General features: G+C 22.9%; 1 protein-coding gene across 4 annotated transcripts in view; it reads left to right on the forward strand.

The window, feature by feature from the left end:
• The window catches only part of LOC117181449 (calcium-transporting ATPase sarcoplasmic/endoplasmic reticulum type), a 145,458-nt gene that overhangs the window by 19,064 nt on the left and 99,127 nt on the right, over positions 1-27,267 (forward strand). For all 4 annotated transcript variants that reach the window (XM_033374106.1, XM_033374109.1, XM_033374107.1 and 1 more), the window contains exon 2: positions 4,289-4,476. In XM_033374106.1, the coding sequence (XP_033229997.1) occupies positions 4,359-4,476 (118 nt within the window). In that variant the 5' untranslated portion in view covers positions 4,289-4,358. The remainder of the gene's footprint in view (positions 1-4,288; positions 4,477-27,267) is intronic.

Here is a 27,267-nt window from a genome sequence, read left to right on the forward strand (position 1 = left end):
TAATTGAAATGAATTTTTTTTTAAATTAAGATTTAACTATTTTATTTTTGGTCGAAAATTGGTCGCTTCTGTTTGAAAGTTCATCTATTTGTTAAAAATTCGATTTTTTTTTTGTATAAAATAATTCGTATTGTTTGAAAATTCACCGTTTTGAGTCAAAAATTCGACTGTTTGGTTGTTTATTAAATTTTTTCTAAAAATTAGTATTTTTTGTATGCCTAAAATAAAAAAATTTAACTGTATATTTCATTATTCTAGTTTTGGTTAAATTTGATCTTTTTTTATTTGAAAATTCGTTTATGTTTGCTAGAAAAAAAGTAAATAAAAATCTTCTTTCTTAATTTAAAATTCTCCTTTTTGGGTCAAATATTAAATTTTTTTTTTGCATTCATATTTTTGGGGTTGAAAATTAAACTGTTTTGAAGAAAATTCAGCTCTTTGGCACGGAAATTCGTCATTTTTTGGTAGAAAATTAAGCTTTTTGGGTTGAAAATTCAACTATTTGGTTGCTTATTAATTTTTTTCCAACTATTTTGTTGAATATTATATTTTTCTATTATTTCGTTGAAAATTAAAAAATTTCTTAAAAAGACCACCTTTTTGGATGAGAACTATTTTATCAAAAACTTTCGCTTTTTGATTTAAAAGTTCTTTTTTTCAGTAGAATTATTATATTTTTTAAAATATAAATGCAATTGTTTCGTTTAAAATTCAACTATTTCCTAGGTAATTTACGTTTTGTTTAAAATTTCTATTTTTGTTTTGAAAATCCAATTGAAATCTGTTTGGATGAAAATTCAACTTTTTTTTTTAATTTGTCTTCTTATTTTTAAAAATTCACCTGTTTTAGTAGAATTTTTATTTTCATATTTTTTGGATGAAAATTCAACTATTAAAAAAAATTGATTTGTTTTAGTACAAATTTTATATTTTTGAGATAAAAATGCAACCGTTTTTAGTGAATTCAACAATTTGGTGGAAAAGTGAGTTTTTTTTATTAATAATTCGTTGTTTTGGACTGAAAATTCCATTTTTTTGTAGAGACGTATTTTTTGTTAAAAAATTCATATTTTGATCTTGAAAAGTCGACCGAAATCTTTTTTAACAAAAAATTTTACCATTTGTCTGATAATTTATCATTTTGATTTAAAAATTCATATTTTTTTGTTTTTAATGGAAATAAAACTTTGTAAATTGAAAATTTCATTTATATAGCAGAAACTTATTTTTTGTTAAAAAATTCATATTTTGAAAAGTCAACTGGAATCTTTTTTGAATGAAAATTGAACTATTTAAAAAAATCTTAATAAAAATTCATTTTTCTAAAGAGAAATTTCGCCTTTTTGGGATAAAAATTCAACTATTTAGTAGATAATTCAACTTTTTTGTTGAAAATTGATCCTTTTAGGTTGAAAAAGGTTGTTTTTTGGATTGAAATTCAATTTTTTTTTGTTGAGACTTACTTTTTGTTAAAAAATTTCATATTTTGATCTTAAAAAGTCAATTGAGATCTTTTTGAAAAAAAATTTTACCATTTCTTGGATAATTTATTATGTTTATTTAAAAATTTATCTGTTTTAATAGATCTTCTGTTAATATTTGTTAAAAATAATTTTTTGTTCTAAATATTCATATTTTTAGTTTAAAATTCATCTCTTTGTTTAAAAATTCATCTACTAGGGTGAAATTTAAACTACATTGTTAAAAATTTATTGTTTTGATGGACTGAAGCTGTAACTTTTCAGTTTTTAAAGATTTTTTTTTTTTTGAAAATTATCCTTTTTTAGCAAAAAAATTAATTGTTTGCTAAAATGGAAATATTTTCCAAATAAAATTTTGAATATTCGATTATTTAAAATTCAAAGAAATTAAAACTGTATTTGTAATCAAAAGTATTTTAAATTGAACAATTTTATTTTGAATTGAAGAATCTCGAATTTGAATAATTTAAGATTAAAATTTCGAAAATAGGACAAGTTAAAAACTTTCAAAATGTAATATATCCAGATTAATATTTTTAAAATTTGCAAAAACTTTCTTCTGAAGGTTATCCATTTAGTTATACATTTTTTTATTCGGTTGAAAATTTAATAAATTTCTTAAAAAGGCGTAAATTTTGGTTTGGAAATTATTTACAATTCTTATAAATCTTTTTTTGAAAGTTTGACTTTTTGATTTTAAAATTCATCTACTTTGGCTGAAATTGCATCTTTCTTGGATGAGAATTCAACAATTTTGTTAAAAAGTCATAAGTTTTGGTTGGGTCTTTGACACCCAGTGTGCAGTTTAAGGTTTAATTCATCTTTTCGCTGTTTGCTTAAAAATATAATCTTCTTGGTTCAAAAATTAATCTGTTCGGTTGAAAATTTAACTATTTTGTTAAAAATTATTTTTATTCTATTGAAAATTCTTTTTTTTTTTTACTTAAAATTTAACTATTCTGTTTTAGTTTGAAAATTAATTAATAACTTCAACTTTGCTGGTATAGTACAATATTTTAATGAACAATTTCGATGACAAAAATGATTAAACCTTTTTTTTTAAACCTTCAAGAATACCTAAATATTTTTTTTAGATTTTTAGAACTCAATATTACTGCAGGATCTTAGTTTTTTAGAGCTTGGGTGAATTTCACCCACTGTGACTTATATGTTACTCTAATGAAGTGTGACCATCTAGGGTTAATTGTGTTGCAAAATAGTGTTTTTGGGGATAAAAATTCTTGTTTTTGGGTTAGAAATCAACTTTTTTGTTAGAAATTTATCTTTTGAAGTAGAAATTGCAACTTTTTTTATAAAAAATTCGTGTTTGTAAATTGAAAATTCAAAATTTTTGATATATTTTTTCTATTGACTACATCTGTTTTGGCAGAATTCAATTGTTTTTGATTAAGAATGAAAATATTTTTGGGCTTGAATATAAATTATTTATCACACTTTTTTTTAAAAAATTATTTTTTTGAAGCTTTGTGGCTGTTTGAAAATTTTATAATTTTGGTTGAAAATTCGACTGTTTAAATATAATATTTGTGTGTTGAAAAAAGAACTGAAATATTTTCAGAATGAAAATTTAACTATTTTTCTTGAAAATTTAATTATTTCGTAGAAAATTTACTTTTTGTTTAAAATTTGTATTTTGGTGTTGAAAAATGATATGTGGTTTTTTATTACAAATTCATCTGTTTTAGCACAAAATTTTATCTTTTTTTTTTATAGAAATGAAACTATTTTTTCTAGAGAATTCAACTATTTCGTTAAAAATTCATCCTTTTTGGTTGAAAAAATTCGTAGTTTTGGAATGAAAAGTCCATTTTTTTCGCAGAGACTTATTTTTTGTTTCCTTTAAAAAATTCAATTTTTGTTCTTGCAGAGTCAAGTGGAATCTTTTTTGGATGAAAGCTCAACTTTTGTTTTAAATTAAAAACTCTGCTGCTTTAAGAGAAATGTAATCTTTTTTAATAAAAATGCAACTACTTGGTAGAGAATTCAACATTTTGATTAAAAAGGCATCCATTTAGGTCAAAAATTCGTCTTTTTGGATTAAAAATTCAATTTTTTGCGTAGAAAATTATCTCTTGTTTAAAAATTTCTATTATAATCGTAAAAACTTGAGATTTTTTTTTTAATGAAGGCGCAACTTTTTGATTAAAAATCACTTTGTTAAGAAATCAATTTTTGTTTGCTAAAGATTTATATTTTAAGCTGAAAATTCATCTCTTTGTTTGAAAGTTTAATTATTTTGTTGAAAATTATTCTTTTTTAATTGAAAATCCAACTACTTGGGTAAAAGAAAAACCAGATTATTTAAAATTGATTTTTTAAATTGATGGCTTGTGTCTGGTTGAAAAACTTTTTTCTCGAACAAATTTTTTCAGTTTGAAAATGCATTTTTGCTTGGTAAAAATGCATTAGTTTCGTGGAAAATTAATTTTTTGTTGAAAAGTAATTTTTTGTTTGAAAATTAAATTTTTTTAAAAGGAAATTTGTCTTTCTGGATTGAAGATTCAATAATTTAGATAAAATTTTATTTATTTTTTTTATTGAAAAATCTTTATTTTTTGTGGATGCCTCTTTTTGGTATTAAAATTCTTTTCTTCTGTTGTATAAATTTCATATTTTTTTTATCAAAATATAAACTGTGACACTTTTTCTTTGGGAAATTTGTTTTTTTTTTAGGTTGAATATATAACTATTATGTTAAAAATTCAATTATTTTGTTTAAAACCCATCTTTTATGGTAGAAAAGACATTTTTTTATAATAAATTTGTTGTTTTTAATCTGGTTTCAGAAATTGTTTGGGTGAATGAACGAAAATAATCATTAATAAGACTGGTCACAAAGTAAAAGATAAATTAATCATGGAGGACGCCCACTGTAAAACAGTGGAGGAGGTGTTGACTTATTTCAACGCTGATGGCGAGAAAGGGTTGTCTCCGGACCAGGTGAAGAGAAATCAAGAAAAATATGGTCTCAACGGTAAGTCCTTAAATTCTTATTTATTTCTTCCATTTCAGGGATCGGATTTTGCCTTAAAAAACATTTTTTTATCAAGAAAATTGCGCCTACTCGACAAAATTCTTCCGTTTTTTTTGCAGATATTCGATATAATTTGTTTAAATTGTAATCTCTCTTAAACTTTTAATTCAAACCTGGACAAAAGTGTATCATTTTAATTAAGAATAATAAAAATTGAATCATTTTTCATTAAAGAATTACAATTAGAAAATTGAAAATTAATTGCGTTTTGAAGTTGAAGAATTTTCAAGTTTTCATTTTCGAAATTGCAGTTGGATATTTTTCATTTAAAACCGTTTTTAATCCATTAAGTTTAATGTTTTAAAATGACTAGTTTTATAATTAAATTATATTCAGTGTCTGATTCTGTGTTTGTTTTATATTTAAAAAAATTGATACTTTTTGTGAACTTTTTTTTTAAAGCGTTTAAGTCGGTCCGAGCCCTGCACTTTTTAAAATTGATAATCTGCAATACTGTTGATTCACACTACAATTTATTAGTCGATTATTAATTAATATTTTTTAAATTACTAGGATTAATACAGAGTTTTTGAAAGTGAGGGAATTTTCGATATATTTAGGTTGAAGTTAATTTTATTATTTTTTTTTAAATTATTTAGTTTTTTTTATAAATTTAACTATTTTGGTCGAAAAATCAACTTTTTCGATGAAATTTATCTTCTTTTTAACAATTTAACCATTTTTTTTACAATTTAACTTTTCGGTTGAAAATACATTTTTTGGTAAATATTTATATTTTCAGATTGAAAATTCAACTGTTTAGTAGCAAATTCGTTAATCTTGTTTTTCAATTTCCTATTTGTTTGATAAAAATTCACTTTTTTGGTTGAAAAACAACTCTTTGTTCGAAATTGATATTTAGTTGTTGACAATTCGTTTTTTTTTTTTTTTTGTAAAAACAAATCATCTTGTTTTTAAATTTCCTGTTTCTTTATGAAAATGCAACTTTTTGGTTCGAAGTGAACTTTTTTTTGAAAATTAATATTTTCACTTTGAAAATTTAACTTTTTCGTAGCAAACTTGTTTTTTGTATTTGTTTTACGTAATTTCTTGGATTAAGAGTATAATTTTTTCATTTTTGTTACAAATTTATATTTTTTAGTTGATAATTTGTATTTTTTGGTAAAAAATCTAATCTTGTTTTTAAATTTCCTATTTTTCAAAATAAAAATGCAAGTTTTTGGTTGAAAATGCACTTTTTTTGTTGAAAATTGTTACTGTTTAGTTCATAATTCGTATTTTTTGTTTAAAAAACTTTATGTTATTGCCTATAAATTTCCTAAATTTTTTGATAGATTCAAATTTTTATTTAAAACTGAGCTTTTTAGTTAACAATCTCACACTTTTCTTACTGAAAAGTCGCCTTCATTTTAGAAAATGAATTTTTTTTATTAAACTTGCAATTTTTAGGTTGAAAATTAATCTGTTTTGCTTCAGGATAACGATTTTGTTGTAAATCGTTTTATTTTTATTGAAAATTGAACCATTTTATTGAATATTCATTTATTTAATTGAAAATTATTTTTTTGTAACTATTAAGTTTTAGGTTGAAAATTAATTTTTTTCGTCGACAATCGTATTTTTTTACCTGGAAAATTTATTTTCTCGGCTGAAAATTTAGTTTTTTTGCTTTGGAATTCAACAATTTTCTGGGAAAGTATGTTTTTTGTTGAAAATTTTTATTTTGTTGTTAAAATTTTAACTTTTTCGTAAAAAAATTGTGTCGTAATTAAATATTTTACGTTTTGGATGACATTTTTTTTTATTAACCGAGAAATTGTTTTTGGTTGAAAATTCAACTTTTTTTTTAACTCTTAATCTGCACACTTCCAAATTCACCTTCAGATAATTTTGGCTGAACAAAAATAATGAGTGGTTTTAAAACAATAAAGAATAGAAAAAAACATCTCCAGAGTCTCAGTGATAACTTAACTTTTCGAAAAAATACTTGATAAAAAAAAAATGTAGACAATCGGAGAAAAGTCGGAAAGCCCGTCGGGTATTTGACACCCAGTATGCATTTTTGGGTTAATTCATCTTTTCGCTGTTTAATTAAAAATCGGTTTTTTTGTTGTTGTAAAAATATAATCTTTTTGGTCAAAAATTCATCTGTTCGGTTGAAAATTTAAATATTTTGTTAAAAATTAATTTTATTCTATTGAAAAATAACTTGTGTTGAAAATTAATTTTATTTTATTGAAATTTGTTTTTTTTTTTTTACTGAAAATTTAACTATTCTGGTTTAGTTTGAAAATTAATTAATTTTGTTGCAAATTAGTGTTTTTGGAGTAAAAATTATTGTCTTTGGGTTCGAAATTAATTTTTTGGTTAAAAATTTATGTTTTTAAGTTAAAATCTCAATTTTTTCGTCGAAAATTTGTGTCAGAATTAAAAATATTATATTTTGGATCACACTTTTTATTAACTGAAAAATTTTTTTTGGTTGAACATTCAACTTTTTTTAACCCTTAAACTGCACGCTTACAAATACACATTCAGATAATTTTGGCTGAAAACAAATAATGAGTGGTTTTACAACAATAAAAAATAGAAAAAAAGATCTCCAGAGTCTCAGTGATAACTTAACTTTTCGAAAAAAAATACTTGAAAAAAAAAACGTAGACAATCGGAGGAAAGTCGGAAATTTCCGTTGGGTCTCAGACACCCAGTGTGCAGTTTAAGATTTAATTCATCCTTTCGCTGTTTTGTTAAAAATTGTTGTTGTTTTTTTTGTGTTAAAATATAATCTTCTTGGTTCAAAAATTAATCTGTTCGGTTGAAAATTTAACTATTTTGTTAAAAATTATTTTCATTCTATTGAAAATTCTTTTTTTTTTACTTAAAATTTAACTGTTCTGTTTTAGTTTGAAAATTAATCAATAACTTTAACCGTGCTTCAACTCTTAAATGTCTCAAACGTCGAAAAAAAATTTGGAAAAAGGAGAAATAAAAAGAAAGCAACTTCCAAATCCTCTTCCTTATTTTTTCTCGTTTTTTATTTTTGAATAAAAAAACGTTTACCATTTTAAATATTAATTTAAAATTTTCTTTAACGTCTAGTGTTCAAATCTCGATTCAAAATTGACAAAAAAATTCTTTAAAATTGTCTTTTTTTTCCTTTTGGTGGTCAATATCTCGATATAAATTTTATGAACATTTTGAAGATTTGCTTCTTTTTTCTAGTCTTTTTGATGTTTTTTAAAATCTCATTAAAAATATTGCAAAATTTCTACCAACATTTTGGTGTTTATTCGACACGCTTATCTAGACAATTATAAATAAAAATTCCATTTTAAAATCTTATAATTTTTGACAAGTAAAAAATTAGGAAGAATTTAAAGATCAAATTGGGACAACAAACTCTTAAATGTCTCAATTAAAAGTAGAAAAAAAAACTAAAATTTGAAAAAGGAGAAACAAAAAGAAAGCAACTTCCAAATCCCCTTCCTTATTTTTTTCTTGTCTTTTTTATTTTATTTTTTTAATAAAAAAATATTAAGAATTTTTAATATAAAGCTAAATAATTCTTCAACGTCTAGCATTCAAATTTCGACTCAAAATTGAACAAAAAATTCTTGCAAATTGTCTTATTTTTTTCTTTTTGGTTGGTAAATCACAATCAAAAAACAGAATTATAAATAAAAATTCTTCTTTAACTTCCGACATTCAAATTTAACTACCGAATTCTTGGAAACTTTTTTTTCTTTTTCCCCTTTATCTACCAAAATTCCGGCGTTTTTTTTTCAAGAAAATTGGAAATCAAAATCTCTCTTCAGCGTTGAAAATTCAAATCTAACTACAAAATTCTGGAAATTAAAAAAAAACTAAGGTAGGGAATCACAATCAAAAAATGTTTATGTTTATAAACTAATATATAAATTATTCTTTAAGGTGCAACATTAAAATTTAACTAAAAAAATCTTGAAAAATAAAAAATTAGTAAGAATTTTACGATCAAACTGGGACAGCAAACTCTTAAATGTCTCAATTAAAAGTCGAAACAAAAAAAACTAAAATTTAAAAATGAGAAATAAAAAGAAAGCAACTTTCAAATCCCCTTCCTTATTTTTTTAAAAGTCAGAATCGAAAAAAATTTAGAATTTCAAATATAAATTTTTCTTTAACACCCTAGCGTTCAAATTTCGATTAAAAATTGACGAAAAAATTCTTGCTTTTATGCTTTTTGGTTGGTAGGTTTTCTTTTGATTTCTTGTTTATTTATTTATTTTTAATTCATAGTTAAACTTTTTTTTTACATGTTTTAGTAAACTTTTGTTTTCTCATCCAAAAAGTTTTGAGTGGCGTCTCAATTTTTACAGACTTAGTGGCACCATACAAACTATTTCAAAGCTTTAATGAAACTCATGTCAGTGGGGAAAGGAAATTCATTTAGAGCCGTGAGTCTTCTATTTTTGCTTTATTTGCCAGTGAGTGTTCCAACTAATACCGGATGCTCTTGAGATTAGAGAAGTGCCTCCGAGGTCTTTGATGTATTTGCGCATCCAAAGATACTGGTGCACTATTTGCAAAAGTAAAATATTTTTTTGCAAACAAATTTGTCATTCTCGAGATACATAAAATTAAAACATTAAAAATAAATATAAACATTTTATAAATTCATTATTAAAGAAATTTTTAATTTCAAGTTTTCAAAAACCGAAAGAATAATAAAAAATAAATAAATAATAATATAATATAAAATAATATAAATATAATATATAATAAATAAATAAAAAAAAATCATTCATGAATAATTTGGAAATAATAATAAATTAATAATTTGAAAGCCTTTGAAATTGAAAAAAATATATTGAACGATTTTAAAATTAAAGCGTTCCAAATTAAATAATTCTAGATTAGGTATGATTTTAAAAAGGACAATATTTCGAATGGAATGAAAATTATTATTTCTCATTCAAATTTCAACAGATTTATTTTGAATATAATTTCGAAATTGAATGATTTCAGATTAAAATTTAGAAATTAGAAAAATTTCAAAATTCTAAAAATGGAATATTTTCAGATTAGGATTTTCAAAATTGGGTCTTTAAAAATGCAAAGGAATTGAAATTGTATTATTTTTTATTGAAAGCGTTAAAATTCGAATAATTTGAAATCAAAAGCCTTTTAATTTCAATAATTTTCATATTGAAGCGATTAAAGTTTGACGAATTTAAATTGAAATATAAATTAAATTTTTTAGTGGAAAAATGTTCAATATGAAAACTGTTATACTCAAACCCTTTAAAATTGCAAATTTAAATCAATTTAAATTTGGTCAAATTGAAAAATTTCAAATTGTATCTTATAATTTTCAAAATTTAACCATTTCAATTTTAGCTGCACAATTACTTATTTATCATTTTAAGATAGTTAATTTTGTATTTTTTTATATTTTAAACCATTTTACATTATTTAGTTGTTTAAATCTTCAATTAAAAATTGAAAAATTTTAAGATATTACATTGAAAAAAATATATAAACAAAACAAGCAGCAAAATTGTAAAATCTTCAATCTTTCAATTTGAAATTGATTTATTTTTTTAAACTGAGTTTGAAATATTTAATATTTTAAAATAATAAATTTAGAATATTGATATATAGAATTATTTTTAAAAACTTACTGTAAGGCTTTCAATATCTAATTTTACAATTTTGGCATATTTAATGGTGAAATTGTTCCGACATTTTTTAAATATAAATCATTATTTTTAATATATATAATCAGGAGCTCTAAACATTCAAGAATTTTAGTTTAACATTTGAATCTTGAAAATTAGATTGTTTAAAATTTAATGGAAAGGCGTTTAAAATTGAATAATTTAAAATTTTTAATTTACATAATTGTCAATTTGTAGCCGAAAATAATTTAAAACCAATAATTGGAATTGTTAATTATACTTTTAAAGATGCAACCATTGGAATTTCAATTGCAAAATTAAAACTTATAAAAGAGGGAAATTGAAAATTTAGTTTTTACTATGAAAATTCCAAATTACTGATATTCAATTTCAGGTATTTTGATTTTGTACTACATAACTTTCACATTGCAAATCGTTTAATTTTTTTAATTTTTAAGTCTATTTAATTTTTTTTTTTTAAGTGAATTTAGAGCTTTGTTTATTTTTTAATGTTTAAAATAAAAAATAATTATGTTTTTAAAGCCTAGTTCGGAAATCTTTTAATTATCAAGGCTTGAAATTTAGGATTTATTGTCGTAATATTTCAATATATAATTTAGAATGTTTAAATAAAAAATTACTTAATTTAAAATTGATTGTCAAGCCTTTGAAGATTAAATTTTGCAGTTTTGAAAGATTTAATAGTGAAATTGTGCTGGAATTTTTAATATTGGAATTTGAAAATTCAACTTTTTACAGAAATGTCGTCTTTTCGCTTGAAAGTTCAACAATTTGTTTGATAAAATTTCTCTTTCTAGGCATAAATAACCACTATGTGTGGAAAATTTGTCTTTTTGTTCGGTAAATTCGTCATTATGGTTTAAAATTGATTTCTTGAGTTGAAAATTCGTTTTCTTTTTTCAATCAATTAAACTGAGATTGTACATTTTCTATATTTGGTTGAAAATTTAACAATTTTTAAAAATAAAATCATCCTTTTTGGTTTGAAAATTACACTGTTTTGTTGAAAATTCGTCGTTTTGGGTTGAAAATCAACTATTTTAGTAAATAATTAAATTTTTTTTTGCAAATTCATATTTCGACGTTCAACATTCTCAGTTAAATCTTTTTGCTCAAAAATCCGACCTTTTTTAATTCGTCTTTTTTTTCAGTTAATTGTTTACTGAAAAGTCAAAATTACCGTTTTTAGTTTAAACTTGATCTTTTATCGTTAAAAATCCATTCATTTTTTTTACTTCTTGAATTTTCTTGAATATTCATCATTTTGGTATAAAATTAATCTTTTGGTTGAAAATTCAAATTTGAAACCAAGAAGTTCAGAATAATTAAATAACAAATTACTAATTTTAAAATCGACTGTCAAGGCTTTCAATATGAAATTTTGCAGTTTTTAAAGTTTTAATACTGAAATTGTCCCGCAATTTTTCATATTGGAATTTGAAAGACCTCAAAAATTAAAATTTCAAACTGGAGTATATTATTATTATTATTATTATTATTATTATTATTATTATTATTATTAATAAATTAACTATCACACATGCATGATAGAAAAAATAGACGAAAAGAAAGCGGAAACACAGGATTAATTAACTAATAAACCTTATTAGTTCATAATTAACTATTAAATTTGAATTTTCAATATTTTTATTTTTGAAACCTCCAGAAGCTGTGACATTTTATAAAAATTCTGCTTCTATCTTTACAATTTTTAAGGATGCTGATAATTGCGTTCTTTTGAAAAGGCTCTCGGCCGAGATTAGCGTTTATTTATTTTCTAATTTGTTAATTTAACAAGTGTCTGAGGAATTTCACGCTAAATGATTGGGCACGCGTCAAATATGACAGGTGGATCTTTCTCGAACAAATAATTTAAGATTTTAATGTTTTTTGGCATGTTGGAATAGTGAAATTTGTTATATTTTCGTAAGAATTGAAGTCTGGGCCAAGTCGAGTGTCTATTCCTGTGTGAGAACTGAGAAGCATCCTAAAATGCGAGCACGTCGTCATATCTTCTATCGTGGTTTCTGGGACGAATTTACACATCTCGGATATTTTAGTTTGACATTTTACTTCATTTGCATTGAAAAAAGAGAATTTTTAGACGTGGCACATATTGCGAGGACAGTTTTAGAAAAGTTTAGAATTTAACAGAATTGATGGTGAAATACGCAAGCTAAAAATATAGAGTCTTTTAAAAATAGAGGCGTTTTATTTATTTATTTTTCTCAATGATAGGTCAACATTTTGTTTGGTCAGTTTTTCTGTTTTGAGTTTTGATGAGTTTAAAAAAAAAGCTTTTCAAAAGGTTAACTGGTTGATGTTTTGAAACAAGAAATAAAATTTAAGGAAATTGAAAATTATTGAATTGTGAGCTCAGTTTTATAATCATTTATCTTTTGGGCAATTGATTTGACCAATTGAATGAATTTTGTTTCGCATTTAGAGTGACTCATACGTTCTAATATGCAAATTAAAACTTGTTTCATATATTTTTATTAATTTAATTCTGAGTTAGAACAGGTAATTTATGGGAAAATCATAATTCTCATTTGCAACAGGGAATTTTTCCGAAAGAATGATCATTCTGAGCTGAAGAAAGGGGATTTCAGTAAAGAAGTATAATTTTTATTTCAGGGCAGGGATTTTAATAGCGAAAAATAATTTTGACAATTAGGACAGGGAATTTTTGTGAAAAATTATAATTTTGTATTTTAAATAATTTTTTTTTTCTAAAAGAATTATAAGTTTGTCTCAGGCAGAGCAAATTTCAGTAAAGAAATATATTTTTTATAAATAGAAGAAGCAATCCCCTGAGGAATTAAATTTGTTAGCACGGTTTTTCGTAAAAATGTTTAAGTTTGAAAATTGGGGAAAGGAATTTTTTTATAAGAATGATAATTTTTAGTTTGGGGCAGGCAATTTTAGTACAGAAATATTATTTTGACTTTGGGATAAGAATTTTTTATAGAATTATAATTTTGAGTTTAGGTCAAGAAATTTCAGTAAAGAATTATAATTTTGACCTTGGGGCAGGAAATTTTTTTAATAATTATAATTTTGTCTTTGGCAGAGCGAATTTCAGTAAAGAAATATATTTTTTAGAAGCAGAAGAAGCAATTCCCGTAAATAATGATCTTTTTTATTTTTGAACGGGGATTTTCATAAAGAAATATAATTTTGACAATTTGGACAAGAAAGTTTCAAAAAGAAATGTAATTTTTAGTTTGAGTCAAGAAATTTTAGTACGGAACTATAATTTTGATAACTGGGACAACGCATTTTTTATAAGAATTATAATTTTTAGTTTGGGACAGGCAATTTTCGTACAGAAATATAATTTTGACTTTGGTATAAGATTTTTTTAAGGAATTGTAATTTTGACAGTTGGGATAGGAAATTTCCGTAAATAATTAAAAAAATTTAATTTTTAATAGTTAATTTCGTAAAGAATTATAATTGGAACTTTGGGGCAGGATCTTTTAAAAAGAATTATAATTTTGTCTTTGCACAGGGAATTTCAGTAAAGAAATATAATTTTGAGTTTTGGACAGGGATTTTCATAAAGAATTATAATTTTAACAATTTCAACCAGAAATTTGTTAAGAAGAATTGTAATTTTTATTTTGAGATAAGAAATTTTTGTTTGGAACTATAATTTTGATAATTGGGACTAGCAATTCCCGTAAAGAATTTATATTTTTTAGCAGGGATTTTCGTAAAGAATTAAAAGTTCGATAATTGAGACAAGAAATTTTCTAAAAGAATCATAATTTTTAATTTAAAACAGGGAATTTTAATACAGAAATATATTGTTAATATTTGAGACAAGCAATTTCAATAAATAATTATATTTTTTATTTTTGAATTGCTTTCCACAAAGAGTTATGCGTTTTTTTTAAGGATTATAATTTTAACATTTATTTTTTTCTAAAATTATTTTCTAAAAGAATCGTAATTTTTATAATTGGGACAGTAAATTTCCGTAAATAATTTAAAAAAATTATTTTGTGATAGGGAATTCCTCAAAGAATTGTAATTTGAACTTTGGGATAGGAATTCTTTTTATAGAATTATAATTTTGAGTTTAGGTGAGAAAATTTCAGTAAAGAATTATAATTTTTTTAAATAATTATAATATTGTCTTTGGCAGAGGGAATTTCAGTAAAGCAATATATGTTTTATAAGCAGAAGAAGCAATTTCCATTAATAATTATAATTTTTATTTTAGAACGGGGATTTTCAAGAAGAATTAACGTTTTTACTTTTTAACATAGAATTTCGTAAAGAATAAAAAAAATTTACTTTTCAACAGGGAATTTCATAAAGATGTATAATTTTTACTTTAGAACAGGTATTTTTCGTAAAGGTTTATAATCTTATTTGGAACAGGGAATTTTTTACGTGGAAGGAAAATTTTGAAAAATATTTTTTGTTCTGATTTAGAAGAATGGAATTGAAAAAATGCCTGTTCAAATTCAGCATTATAATTCTTTAAAATATTCTCTGTTTCAAATTAGAATTGTGATTATCAGAAATCTTTTTAAATGCTTAAAAATTATTTAAATTTTGGAACTCTTTTTAAAGTTGCCGGGAGAAAACCGAGAAATGACCGGGAATTTAAAATCATCCCTGAAGTTGCAAGAATAAATTTTTAGTTTTTTTTTTTTATTTAGAATGCTGTAAAAGGCTGATTTTTAATGCCTGGAGTTAATATATTATTTTATTTCGTTAACTGTTTTATTTATGAAGTAGTACTGGTATTATAAATAATTATATTCTGGGTGAAAAGTGAAAATAATAATTATCTAGTGTCAGTGAAAAAGTACCACTAATCTGATGAACAACAAGGTTCTAATAAAAAAAAAAAAAACTGATCGTGCATTGTAGGGTTGCCTGATGGCTGTGCTCTTATTAATAGACTTTTTCCATTATGCCATTATTAACCCGTATCTATGTGATACCTTCACTTCTGGTAAATAATGCTGTCTACGTGGAAAAGACCTTGACGCATTTTCTTGCACGAGTAGATTATTCGCTATGTTACTCCTTGTTATAAATTTTAAACGAAGGTTCATTTGATATTTTTTAAATCTTTTTTTGAAAAAAAAGAAACAAGCGAATAAAAAAAAGTTATATTTTTTACAAACGTATTTTTACAATCGTTCGATTATTAACAATAAATTCTAAACTAATTTTGTTTTGATGAAAGTCAGAGGATTTCATTGGCCAGGGAAAAGTCAGGATAATAAATTTTAAATTTAAAAATTTAGATTGAAATTGTTTTATTCTGTTTGTAAAAGATTCTGTGTTAAACAAATTTCAGATTATGCTAATTGTTTTTATTATATATTATATATTAATTGTTTTTAATTTGTTGAAAATTCAACTTATTAACAAAAAATAAATACCGTTGGTTTAAAATGTTGACTTTTTTAGTTGAAATTATTTATATATATAAATGCATCTGTTTAGTGGAAAAATGAGAAAAAATCTTCCTTGGCCCTGGTTTGAACCGGGAATCGCCAATACAATCGACAAAATTTAGCATCAGAAATTTACTAGTTAACCTCGTCGACACCTAATGAAAACATTTGTATAAAAACATTTGTAATATTAATAAATGAATAATATAATAATAAATAATTAAATAATTTATTATTTGTAATTTCGTTTATTCAATTAATAAAAAATTAAATTAAAAAAATTAAGTAATAAAAATTTAATTAAATAAATTATTTAATAATAAAAAATATATAAACATTTTTATAAAAACAAAAAGAAATTTTACTTAAAAAATCATCTTTTTGGTTGAAAGTTTAACTCTTTTGTTGAACTTTGTTTTTTAATGCAATACTAAAAAACTTTGTTAAGCGTTTTTTTTTTGCTGAAGGTTCATCACTCGTTGCAAATTTAACTGCTTTTGTCAAAAATCTTTTTTATTTTTATCATTATTGATTTTTAAACAGAGAATGTAACTTTTCCATTGTGGGTTAAAAATTGATCTTTTTAGTTGAAAATTTTTATTTTTGGTAACAAAATCTTGGTTTGAAGTTTCCTCTTTTGTGGTTAAAAATGCAATTTAATTGTTTAAAATCAAATTTTTTGTTTAAAATTGAATTTTTTGTTGAAAATTCATATTTTTTTAATTGAAAATTCAACTTTTGTTACAGAAATTACGTCTTTTGGCTTAAAAGTTCCGAATTTTGTATGAATAAATTTCTCTTTCTAGGCATAAATAATCTTGGTGTGCAAAATTCGTCTTTTCGTTCGGAAAATTAATCGTTTTCGTTTAAAATTGATCTTTTTTTAATTGAAAACTTGGCCATTTTTTTATTCTGTTTTTAGAATTAATTAAACTGAGAATGTACATTTTCTATTTTTGTTGAAAATTCAACAATTTTGTAAATGCTTATTGAAAATTTATATTTTTACGTTTAACATTCTCACTGAAATCTTTTTTCGTTAAAAATCCAAACTTTTTTTTTTTAATTCGTCTTTTTATTTGAAAAGTTCTTTTTTTTTAATTTATTTTTTTACTGAAAAGTTAACTTCAATTTTTAGTTGAAAATGTATCTTTTTTCATTGAAAATTAACTTATTTTTTCGAAAATTCTTGTGTTATGTTGAATATTTGTCTTTGGGTAGAAAATTAATCTTCTGCTAAAAAAATTTGTATTTTTGTTTTTAAAAATTTATCTCTTTTGATAGTAATTTCATATATTTTTTCTTTTTGTTGAAAATTTATTCATGTACAATAAAAGGTCAACTATTTGGTTTAAAGTTGAAATATTTTTTTGAATATTTAATTATATCGTGGAAAATTTAAATCTTTTGTTTTATTTGTAATATCAACTATTACTTTTTCGTTGAGAATTAATCTTTTTGTTTTAAACTTCAACTTTTCCGCTTGAAACTTGAACTATTTTGTTGAAAATTTAGCTATTTTTGGTTTATAATTCAACTGTTTGGTTCTAAATGCAACAGTTTTGTTACAAATTAATTTATTGTTATTGAAAAGTCAACTATTTGGTTGTAAATGTGACTGTTTTTGATTGAGGTTTAATCAGTTTCGTTTGAAAATTCGACAGTTTCGTTGAAAATTAAAAATAATGGTAAAAAAAACTGCTAATTTGATCAAAAATTATTTTTAATCAAATATGATTTTTAATTATTATTATTAATTTTTCTGTGATAGCCAAAAGTGGAATTCGCTTTACAGTAATTTAAGAGAATCATTGAAGTTTACAGTAAAATTAGATACACATCTGTATCGTCTGTATTTTTGTAGAAAGGGAATGAGGAGCTAAAAACAGATTCACTCGAAACGAAAGTAGGTACGGCTGAGTGTATTTTACGGTTCGTGATAATGAATAAGATGAGAATAAGTATGCAGCTTTCCGGGTAAGATATCTGTCGACACCACGTGCTTCTATTATGTAATTCGGCTTTAAATTTCATTCAAAAAAATATTCGCCCGGTTTCATTAAAGCTTATTTTATATTTTTCACAAAACAATTCTAAATTCAATTCTTAAACTTAATTCTAAATTCAAAAATGATAGATTGTCTCAGGTATATAATTATGCCAAAGGAGCAATTGCAAAAACCAAAATAAAAAATAAAAAAAAAATTTAATAAAAAATGAATGAATTATTAGAAATTAAAAAATTAGAAATCGCGTTCAGTTAAATAGGAGGGTCGCTTGGTTCGAAAAGTCGCTGGTAATCTTATTAAAGAACGACTTCAGTAATTAACTTTCCTTAACATAGCGGGATTGGAATTATTCCAATATTACAAACTCCTTTATTCTCATCTTTTCCCCCTTTTTCAAGAATTCATTTTTTCTTTCGTTTTTTTTTGTCACTTAAATGCGAACTGAATTAATAGAAGTCAATAAAAAATCCAACTATTTTTGTTGAAATTCAAAATTTTTAAATTGTAAAGTCTATTATATTTTTTGTTCCGAATTTGTCTGGTTTGGTTAAAAATTCTGGTTGAAAGTTGAACTACTTTGTTAAAAAAAATAATTTTATTGTTTGAAGATTGAACTATTCTGTTCAAAATTAATTTTCTCAGCTGAAAATTTTTATTTAGAAATTCAACTATAGCATTTTTTATTGAGAATTCATATTTTTGGTTGAAGATTCAACTATTCAGTAGAAAATTCATTTATTTCGTTAAAAATGTGTCTTCGAGTAGAAAATTAATCTTGTTTATTGAAAATCCATCTTTTTGGTTCAGGATTCAAATATTTAAAAAATTCTTCTTTTGTAGAAATAAACTGGTTCAAAATTCGCTTTTTTGTAGTTGAAAATTAATTTATTTTAACTTAAAACTTTACCATTCCATTTTTGGTGGAAAATTGATCGTTTCAGTTAATAATGCATCTGTTGGGTTAAAAATTAATCTGCTTTGATTCAAGATTAAAATATTGATTTTGTTTTGTTTTAGAAAATTAAATTTGTTACCTGTCCATTAAAATATTCTATTCTAGGTTGAAAATTGATAGTTTTTAGTTAACAATTAAAAAATTTTATTTTAAACCTCATGCATTTTCTTAAAATTTATGTTTTTGGTTGAAAATTAAACAATTTGGCGAAAACTCAATTTGTTTTGTTTGATGATTCAACTTTTTTTGTTAAAAATTCTTTTTTTTTATAAATCAAGTTTCTCACCTTAAAATTTTATTATGTTTTTAGTTACAAATGTATCATTTTTAGCTAAAAATGCTATTAAAATTTTTATTAATTATTTTTTCAATTTAAAATTGAATTATTCCAATTCGTGGTTGAAAATTGATCGTTTTTAGTTAACAGTTAAAAAATTTTATTTTAAACTTCATGTATTTTCTTAAAATTTATTTTTTTGGTTGAAAATAAAACAGTTTTGCGAAAACTTAATTTGTTTTGGTTGATGATTCAACTTTTTTTGTTAAAAATTCGTTTTTTTTTTATAAATCAAGTTTCTGACCTGAAAATTTTATTATCATATTTTTAGTTACAAATGTATCATTTTTAGCGAAAAATGCTATTAAAATTTTTATTGAGAATTCATATTTTTTGAAGAAAAAAATGCAAATACCAACTGAGTTGAAAGTTGAATTTTTGGTTGAAAAATTATTCTTTATAAGATGATAATTGAGCTATTTTGTATTAAATTTATATTTAATTGAAAACACATTTTTTGGAAAAAAAAATCTTGTCTGTTAAAAATTCATTTTTTTATTGAGTATTTAACTATTTTGATGAAAAATCTTCTTTTTTTGGTTAAACCAAGCTTGTGGAAAATTGTGCTTTTTGCTCGAAATTAATGTTTTTTACTTAAAATTTAACTATTCCATACTTGATTGAAAATGCAACGTTTTTAGTTAAAATATTTGGTTCTATTAAAGATTAATATGTTTTGGTGGAAAATTTAAGTATTTGATTGAAAATTAGTTTTTTTGTTGTGGTTAAAATTCAATTTTTTTAACTGCAAATTTACCTAGTTTATTTTCGGTTGAATATTTATCCTTTTTAATTCAAAATTCCACTCTTTTGTCGAAAATTCTTTTTTTTTTTTATTTGAAAATTCATCTCTTTTGATAGTATAGGTTTGGCTGATTATTCGACTATTTTGTTAAAAATTGATCTTTTTTGGTTCAATTAAATTGCTTTTGATTTCAAATTAAAATATTGTTAGTCTTAGTATCATCTATTAAATTTGTTATTGAGAATTAATTTTCTTTTAATTAAAAAAAATCAATTATTTGTGTGAAAAATTAATCCTTCTTTATTTAAAATTAAACTGTTTGGTTTTAGATAGCCTCTACAGATTGAAAACTAAATTTTTTGTTTAAAAAATTAACTATTTGGTTGTAAATTAAACTATTTTGGTGAAAATTCGTCTCTTGCTTGAATTTCAACTATTTGGTTGTAAATAAAAATGTTCGATTTAAATCTTATTCATTTCTGTTATTAAATAATCAAATATTTAGTCGAATAATCGACTTTCTTGTTTTTGTTTAAAATTCATCTTTTTTTATTAGTTCTGAATGAATCAGTTATATAAACCTGTAATCAATTTTTTTTTAATAAAAAGGCGCGTAAATGCACTTCTACACTCTTAAGATTAACTGGTTTTCATGTTTTAAATAAACATTCGTTCGCGTCTAACATTTTATTTAAATACGAAATGAGGAAAGACTGGCTGTTTGCGAAATTCTGATTTACATTAGAATCGATGGCTTTGCCAGTTGCCTCTACCAATGAGCGAATGGAACTCATAAAAAAAGAACGGCGCTGGAAGTAAGAGCATTGACCTCCCTTTTGCAGTGATTTGAACTTGGTTTTTTTAAATTTTAAATTAAAAATTGTTTTTAATTCAAAATAAAAAATTCGAATAACTAGTCCTTGAAAGTTTTTGACCGCCTAAATTCGAATTTAAATTAGATTAGACTAGATTAGATAAATTTAATTTTTCTAAGATTCTTGAGGAAATTCAACAACATATTTTAAGATTTCAGATAAGTATAAAACAACCCAGACAATTCTAAAGAAAGATTTTTTATTTTAGGGGATTTGAAAAATTTTAGGAAAATTTCGTTTTAGGTTACAAGATATTTATTTATTTACTGCTGTTAGAAGTTTTTAAAAGAAAGTAAAAAAATGTATCAAATTCGGAAATTTGTTCCGAGTTTAAAATATTTTTATCTCCTTAAAACATCGAAAATTCCTAAATCTTTTTTCAAATGATTATAATTTTTCCCAAAATGTTAAAAAGTGTTTATAATAAACCGGATTAACATCTTCCACATTTATTTACACTGGGGAATTTCCAAGCTTAGGAATTTGCCGATAATTAAAAATATTATCGAATTTTGAAATAATCGATTTGAAAAAATTGCTGATATTGTAAAATCGCAAATGCAGGGAAATTTTCTAATTATGAAATTCCCGAATTTAATCAATTAAAATATTGTTAAATGATTAAAGAATAAAAAAATAACTTTTATTTGTTGAAAATATTTTTCTTTGACAAATTATTGTCTTATTATATTATTTATTATTTAAACATTCACTTTATTGTTTAGGTTCAGAAATGTTTAAATTCGTTAATATTATAAACTCCGTTAAAATTTTGCGGATTTTTTTTTATAATTTTATAAATGTTTTGAAATCTTTTTAAATTTTCACTTTAAATTAATTTTTTTTAAATCAAAAATTATTTTAAAAATCCCCAGGAAATATCATACGAAAATGTAAGTGTCCTCTTGGTGAAGCCTTTTAAAATTCTTAAAAAATAATCACTTATTTTTTCGAAATCCTTTTAAAAAAATTCTACGTTTTTTGTTGTTGAAAAATTGCCTTGAACAATCTATATTTTTCATAAATATTTTGAAAGCGTTTAACGTTTTCTTTCAAAGTTAATTTTTCAAAATAAAAAATCTTTCGCAATTTTTCCAGGAATCTTCAACAAAAACATTTTATTCTTTCGAATCCTTTCAAAATTCTAAAAGAGCTATTTTGTGAATCTCAAAAATATGCATTTTGTTTGGCATTTTTTGCAATATTCTCAAGTTTTTAATTATTTCTGTATCTTTTTGGAACTTTTAAGAATATTTTTGAATAATTTATGTTATTTGGTAAAAAATGTTTTCTAATTTATTTATATTAAACAAACGGTTGGGGGTAGCTTTCGAACAAAAAGCCTGAAAAATGGAATGGCTTATTTAATTTCGAAAAGATTCTTATATGTATATTTCCGATTTATTAATATTAATAATAATGGCAAACAAATTATAATCTGGAAATATTGCAGAAATTTTCAGGGTGACCGCTGGACGGGGAAATGACAGTGAATTTATTTTTTGTTCGGACATTTTACAAATGAAAAATTCAATTATTATATAATTCGGTTTAGAATGCTTTATTGGAAAATCTTTCAATTTTAAAATTTTCCATTTCAGACTTTAATTTTTAGGCGTGCATTTTAATTTGAAGATTTTTAAAGTGCAGTTTTAAATACTTGAAAGATTAACAATTAATGTTGTTTAAAATAGAAGATTGTAGATAAAAAAATATTTTTAGTTGATCAACTGTGAATCTAAATTGATTAATGATTTTTAAAATTAGAAATTTTTTAATTAAGAAAAAGAACAATCACTTAATATTTATAAATATCTGGCTGTTTATTAGAAATTAAATATTCATAACTAAAGAAAAAAACTAAACTTTGAACGTTACGATTATATTGCTCTATTTAAAAAAAATTAATTTGTATGTCAAGTGGTTTAACTTTTATGTATAAATAATAATTGAACATTTTCTTGGACAATTTAAAATGACTCTTAATTTCTAGTTGTGAAAAAATTTTTTGAATAATTTAAAATTTGAAGAAAAAAAATGCAAAACAATATGTAGATTTTTGAAATAAAATTTTGAAGCGTTTTAAGGAATTTTCAACGATATAAAATCCAAGTAATTTAATTTTTAATTCTAGAAGTTTTTTGAAACAGGGAAATGACAGTGAATGTTTTTTTACCGTGACTTTACAAATTTGTAGAAGAAAAATCTGTCCACGTTCGATTTCAACAATTTAAAAATAATTTGTTTAATTTTTATGTTTTTCAATTGTACTATTATTTAGCTTACAATGCGTGATTCGAAATTTTTTACTTTAAAAATTTTCCATTTAAAATTTTTATTTCTGAGCTTACATGTTTAACTTAAAGAATTTTTAAATGTTTTCTTAAAGACTTGAATAAATAAAAAATAAAAGTCTTTGATGCTGATTAATTTGGTTAAAAAACATTTTTATTTAATAAATAAATAATTAAAAAAAAAATTTATCGTTACTTTAAGTAAGAAAAAGTGAACAAGAACAATTTGTCAAAACGATTTGAAACCAATTCAAGATTTTAAAAATTTTCAGATTTGAAATTCTTAGTCATTAAACAAATGTTAACTTGTGTCTGAAAGTTTATAAACTATTTTCAACTAAAAAATAACTTCATAACAATATATGTTTAATTAAAGGATTGTATTAAATTAAAAATATTGTTTTAGTCTAAAATATTCAATTTTTAACCCATTCTATTTGAAAATTTTAATTAAAAAAAAGATTGATGATTGAATTTTTATTTAAGACAAGTAAATTGAAACCAAATTTTTTAAATTAAAGAATCTTTAAGTGAATTTTTTTGACATAGAAAACCTGGAATCCTTAAGATTTCTAAAAACGCATTTGTAATGCATTTGTAAAAAAAATTGAGTAATTTTAAGAGATATTTAGGAGTTTTAAAATGATTAAAAATTATGCACATTTTAGAAAGTTTTCTTAAAATCTTCTGGAATCTTTTTTGAATATTTTGTTTAAATCTTTGAAAAAGTTTTTAAATAAATATCTTCTTAAAATAATTTTTCAAAATGAAAAATAATTTTTAATTTTCCTAGGAATCTTAAGAAAATGTTTTTATTCTTTTGAAACCTTTCACAATTCTTGAACAGAATCTAATTTTTTTGTTTAAAATCTGCGAAAATCTACATTTTGTTTTATAATAGGCTATCATTTCAAGTTTTACATTAAGTTTGAATCTTTTCAAAACTTCTTCATATCTCTTGAAATTACTCAAATTTCCCCTACAAATAATAAATGTTTAATTGTTATTTATACATCAAAATTGTAAAGAAATTTTCTAAAATTTGCAGGATTTTCTGGAAATTGTAGAAAAAATTCAATTCTTTTTGACAGGTATTTAGAAGTTCTGAAAAAATTTCCAAAATGATTTAAAACAAATTTAAAACAACTTCTAGATTTCTCAAAATTTTTAAATAAAATTCTGAAGCTTTCCAAGGATGTTTAAATTAAAAAAACCAATCAATGAACTTTAAAATTTTCAAAATTATATACTTTTAAGGAATTTTAAGCTAGAAACATCAAATATTGGAAAATTGAAAAATGTTAAATGAATACTTCTTAAAATAGAAATTCAATTATTTTCTTTTTTAATAGTTTAAACATCCTTGGAAAGCTTCAAAATTTTATTTCAAAATCTTGAGAAATCTAGAAGTTGTTTTAAATTTGTTTTAAATTATTTTGGAAATGATAACGTGGATTTATATTTTTCATATTGAAAAATGTTAGTACCTTCAATTTTATACGCTTAAATTATTAAGCATTTGAATACAAAATTTTTTAGTTAAAAACTGTTAAATTTAAAATTTCAAAATTTAAGAGTTCCACTTTGAGTGTTTTCATTTGCAGCTCAGTTTTTATTACCTCAAGTGAAATTTTTTTTAGCTTTAGTTTTCCACTTATTAAATTTGATTGACCGTGAAAAATATTTTCGAACCGGGAAATGACCAATTAAGCGGTGAGCGCTTTAGATTTAAGGAATCGTTACCTCGAGTCCTTTTTTTTTCCTTTTTTTATATCTATATAGATAATACTAACTCTGCAGAAACTGGGTCATAATAATTATAATTCCTAGGATGAATTACTCACTGGTACTGGTGAAAGTTTAATTGAAAATTAATTAGTTTTCAAAGTCGTTTAAAGGCTTGAAAGCTTTGTTATCCAATCATCTATTTCAAATGTAAACACATTGCATGTTAAAGGGTGGGGGGGGGGGGGGGTAAAGTTAATAAATTTCCTTCTCGACACATGTCTTCCCTCATTATATATTTATTATCTCCTGGATATAAGTTTATACTTTCTGGGTGATGCTATTTCTCATTAGCTATTTATGTTCGACTTCGTCAAGAAAGTTTCCGAAGTTGAACGAACTATTACGTCGAATCGTTCTAGCTTGAAGGAATTGTAAATAAATTAAGAGTTTCTCTGAAAAAAAGCTTTTCTTCAGGAATTCTTTAAAAAAATGGACACAATGAAACTGAAATCGAACAATGTATAATTGTAGATAGTATAAAAAGAATACTTAAAATGTTACATCTTGAACTCAGAAGTAAACTTGAATTAAGCAAAAATTTATCTGAGTTTAAATAAATTTGATCTGAATTTTAGAAAGGCCAGGGATCTTGAAATTTCGGTACAAATAGCCGATTTTTTTCGGTATAACTTAGTTATTTTTATAAAAATACTATTAGTGTTTTTTCAAAAAATTCATTGAAGTTTATATTTCAATCAAGACTATTAATGTTCTACATACAAGATAAATTTTCAACAAAATAAATAATTAATTAAATAGTTCAATTTAAAACCAAGAAGATTAACTTTCAACTAAACGGCGGAAAACCGAAAAATAACCGGGAATTTTACGAAAATTTTAGAATAAAAAATCTGTCAAATTTTATTTCAACTGTTTTTCAATTAATTAGTTAAATTGTGATCTTTTTTAATTATGATATCATTCAGCTTAGAATGCGTAATTCGAAAATCTTTCACTTTAAAAATTAGAAGCATTCGAAATCGAAGATTTTTGATAAAAACCACTTTTTAGCTGATCAACTGTGAATGTAAATTAATTCATTATTTTTAAAATTAACTTTTAATATAAGAATTAAAAAGTCTTATTAGTAAAATAAATGTAAAATCTCGATTGAAATTTTATAAACTATTTTTAATTTTGAAATAACTTAAAAATAATATATTCATAACCAAAGGTTTTTATTTTTCAAATATTATTTCAGTCTAAAAGATTCAATTTGTAAGCAATGAATTCGAAAATTTTGAATAAAAAAAAAAAGAACAATTACTTAATATTTAGAAATATCTGACTGTTAATTTAACATTATTAATTATAATTTAAATATTCAAAACTAAACAAATGAGCTAAACTGTGAAATTTACAATTTTAATTGTTCTATTTAAAAAAAGTTTTAATTTGCAAATGAAATTGTTAAATTTCCATACATAAATAACAATTGAACATTTGGTATTCTTTGAAAAAATTATAAAGTTGAAGAAATTTCTAGAAGTTTTGATGCAAATAGTGCGCGGCCTAATTTGAACTCAAATCTAGATTTTTGCAAATTTCGAAATAAAATTTTCGAAGCTTTTTAAGAATTTTGACAGTATTTTTTATGAATTTTTTTCAATTTTGAAGGTTTTAAAAAAAATGTAAGGAAAATGTTGAATCATTTTAAAAGATTTTTAGAAGTTCTGGACAATTTTTAAAAATAATTTAAAGTTTAAAAATTGTTCAAACAACATGTCAATTTTTTAAAATTTTGAAAGTTGGGTTCAGATTAAAAAAAAAAATTTAATCGTTCAATTTTTAATTCTTCTAGCTTAAAATTGCTTGAAATTATATAATTTTGAAAAAAATGTAATGCATTGATTGATTCTTTAATTTAGAGCACTGAAAATGATAACTTGCATATACATTTTTGCAACCGATTGCATTTAATTTTTAATTGTTCAGTTGAAAAGTATTGAAAATTTTACACTTGTAAATTATTAAGCATTTTCATACAATATTTTTGAATGAAAGAGCTGTTAAACTTTAATTTTTAAACTTTAAAATTCAAGAGTTCCACTTTGAGTGTTTTAATTTGGAGATCAGTTTTTATCACTTCAATTGGAAAAAATTTTGGCATTAGAGGGTATTTTTTTAAATTTCATTGACTGAAAAATATTTGTAAACCGGGAATTGACCGGGAAATTTTTTTCTTTTATTAAAACGGCCATCCTGCTAAATTTGCAACTAAAGAATTTGAAAAATAAATTTGACGTGAATCTTTATTTGATACATTTTTCGGGTTTTTTTTTACGTTTTCAAATTTGTTTAAAAGTAAACCGTTGAATTTTTAAACCGAAAAAGATGAATTTTTAATCCGAGAATATGAACTTTAAAGAAAAAAGTAAATTTACAACCAATCGGCTGAATTTTCAATAAAATAAATTCTCAGCTTTATAAATTTAAATTAATTATTTTTCTTTTATTTGTGCTTTTAATTACTGATTATCCACTGAAGGGAGGTTTCTCTTAATACTCTTTTTTATTATGTAAATTTTGATTACTATTTTCTAAGTAAAACTTGATCTTAGAATTCTTCTAGCAGGTCTAATTTTTGTAAATTACTATAGTTAAGAACAATTGATTTGAAATCATTTTTGAATAAATTTGATAATTTTTGTATTCAGATC

The sequence above is a fragment of the Belonocnema kinseyi genome, chromosome 10 (genome assembly GCF_010883055.1).
Source record: "Belonocnema kinseyi isolate 2016_QV_RU_SX_M_011 chromosome 10, B_treatae_v1, whole genome shotgun sequence".
Lineage (NCBI taxonomy): Eukaryota > Metazoa > Arthropoda > Insecta > Hymenoptera > Cynipidae > Belonocnema > Belonocnema kinseyi.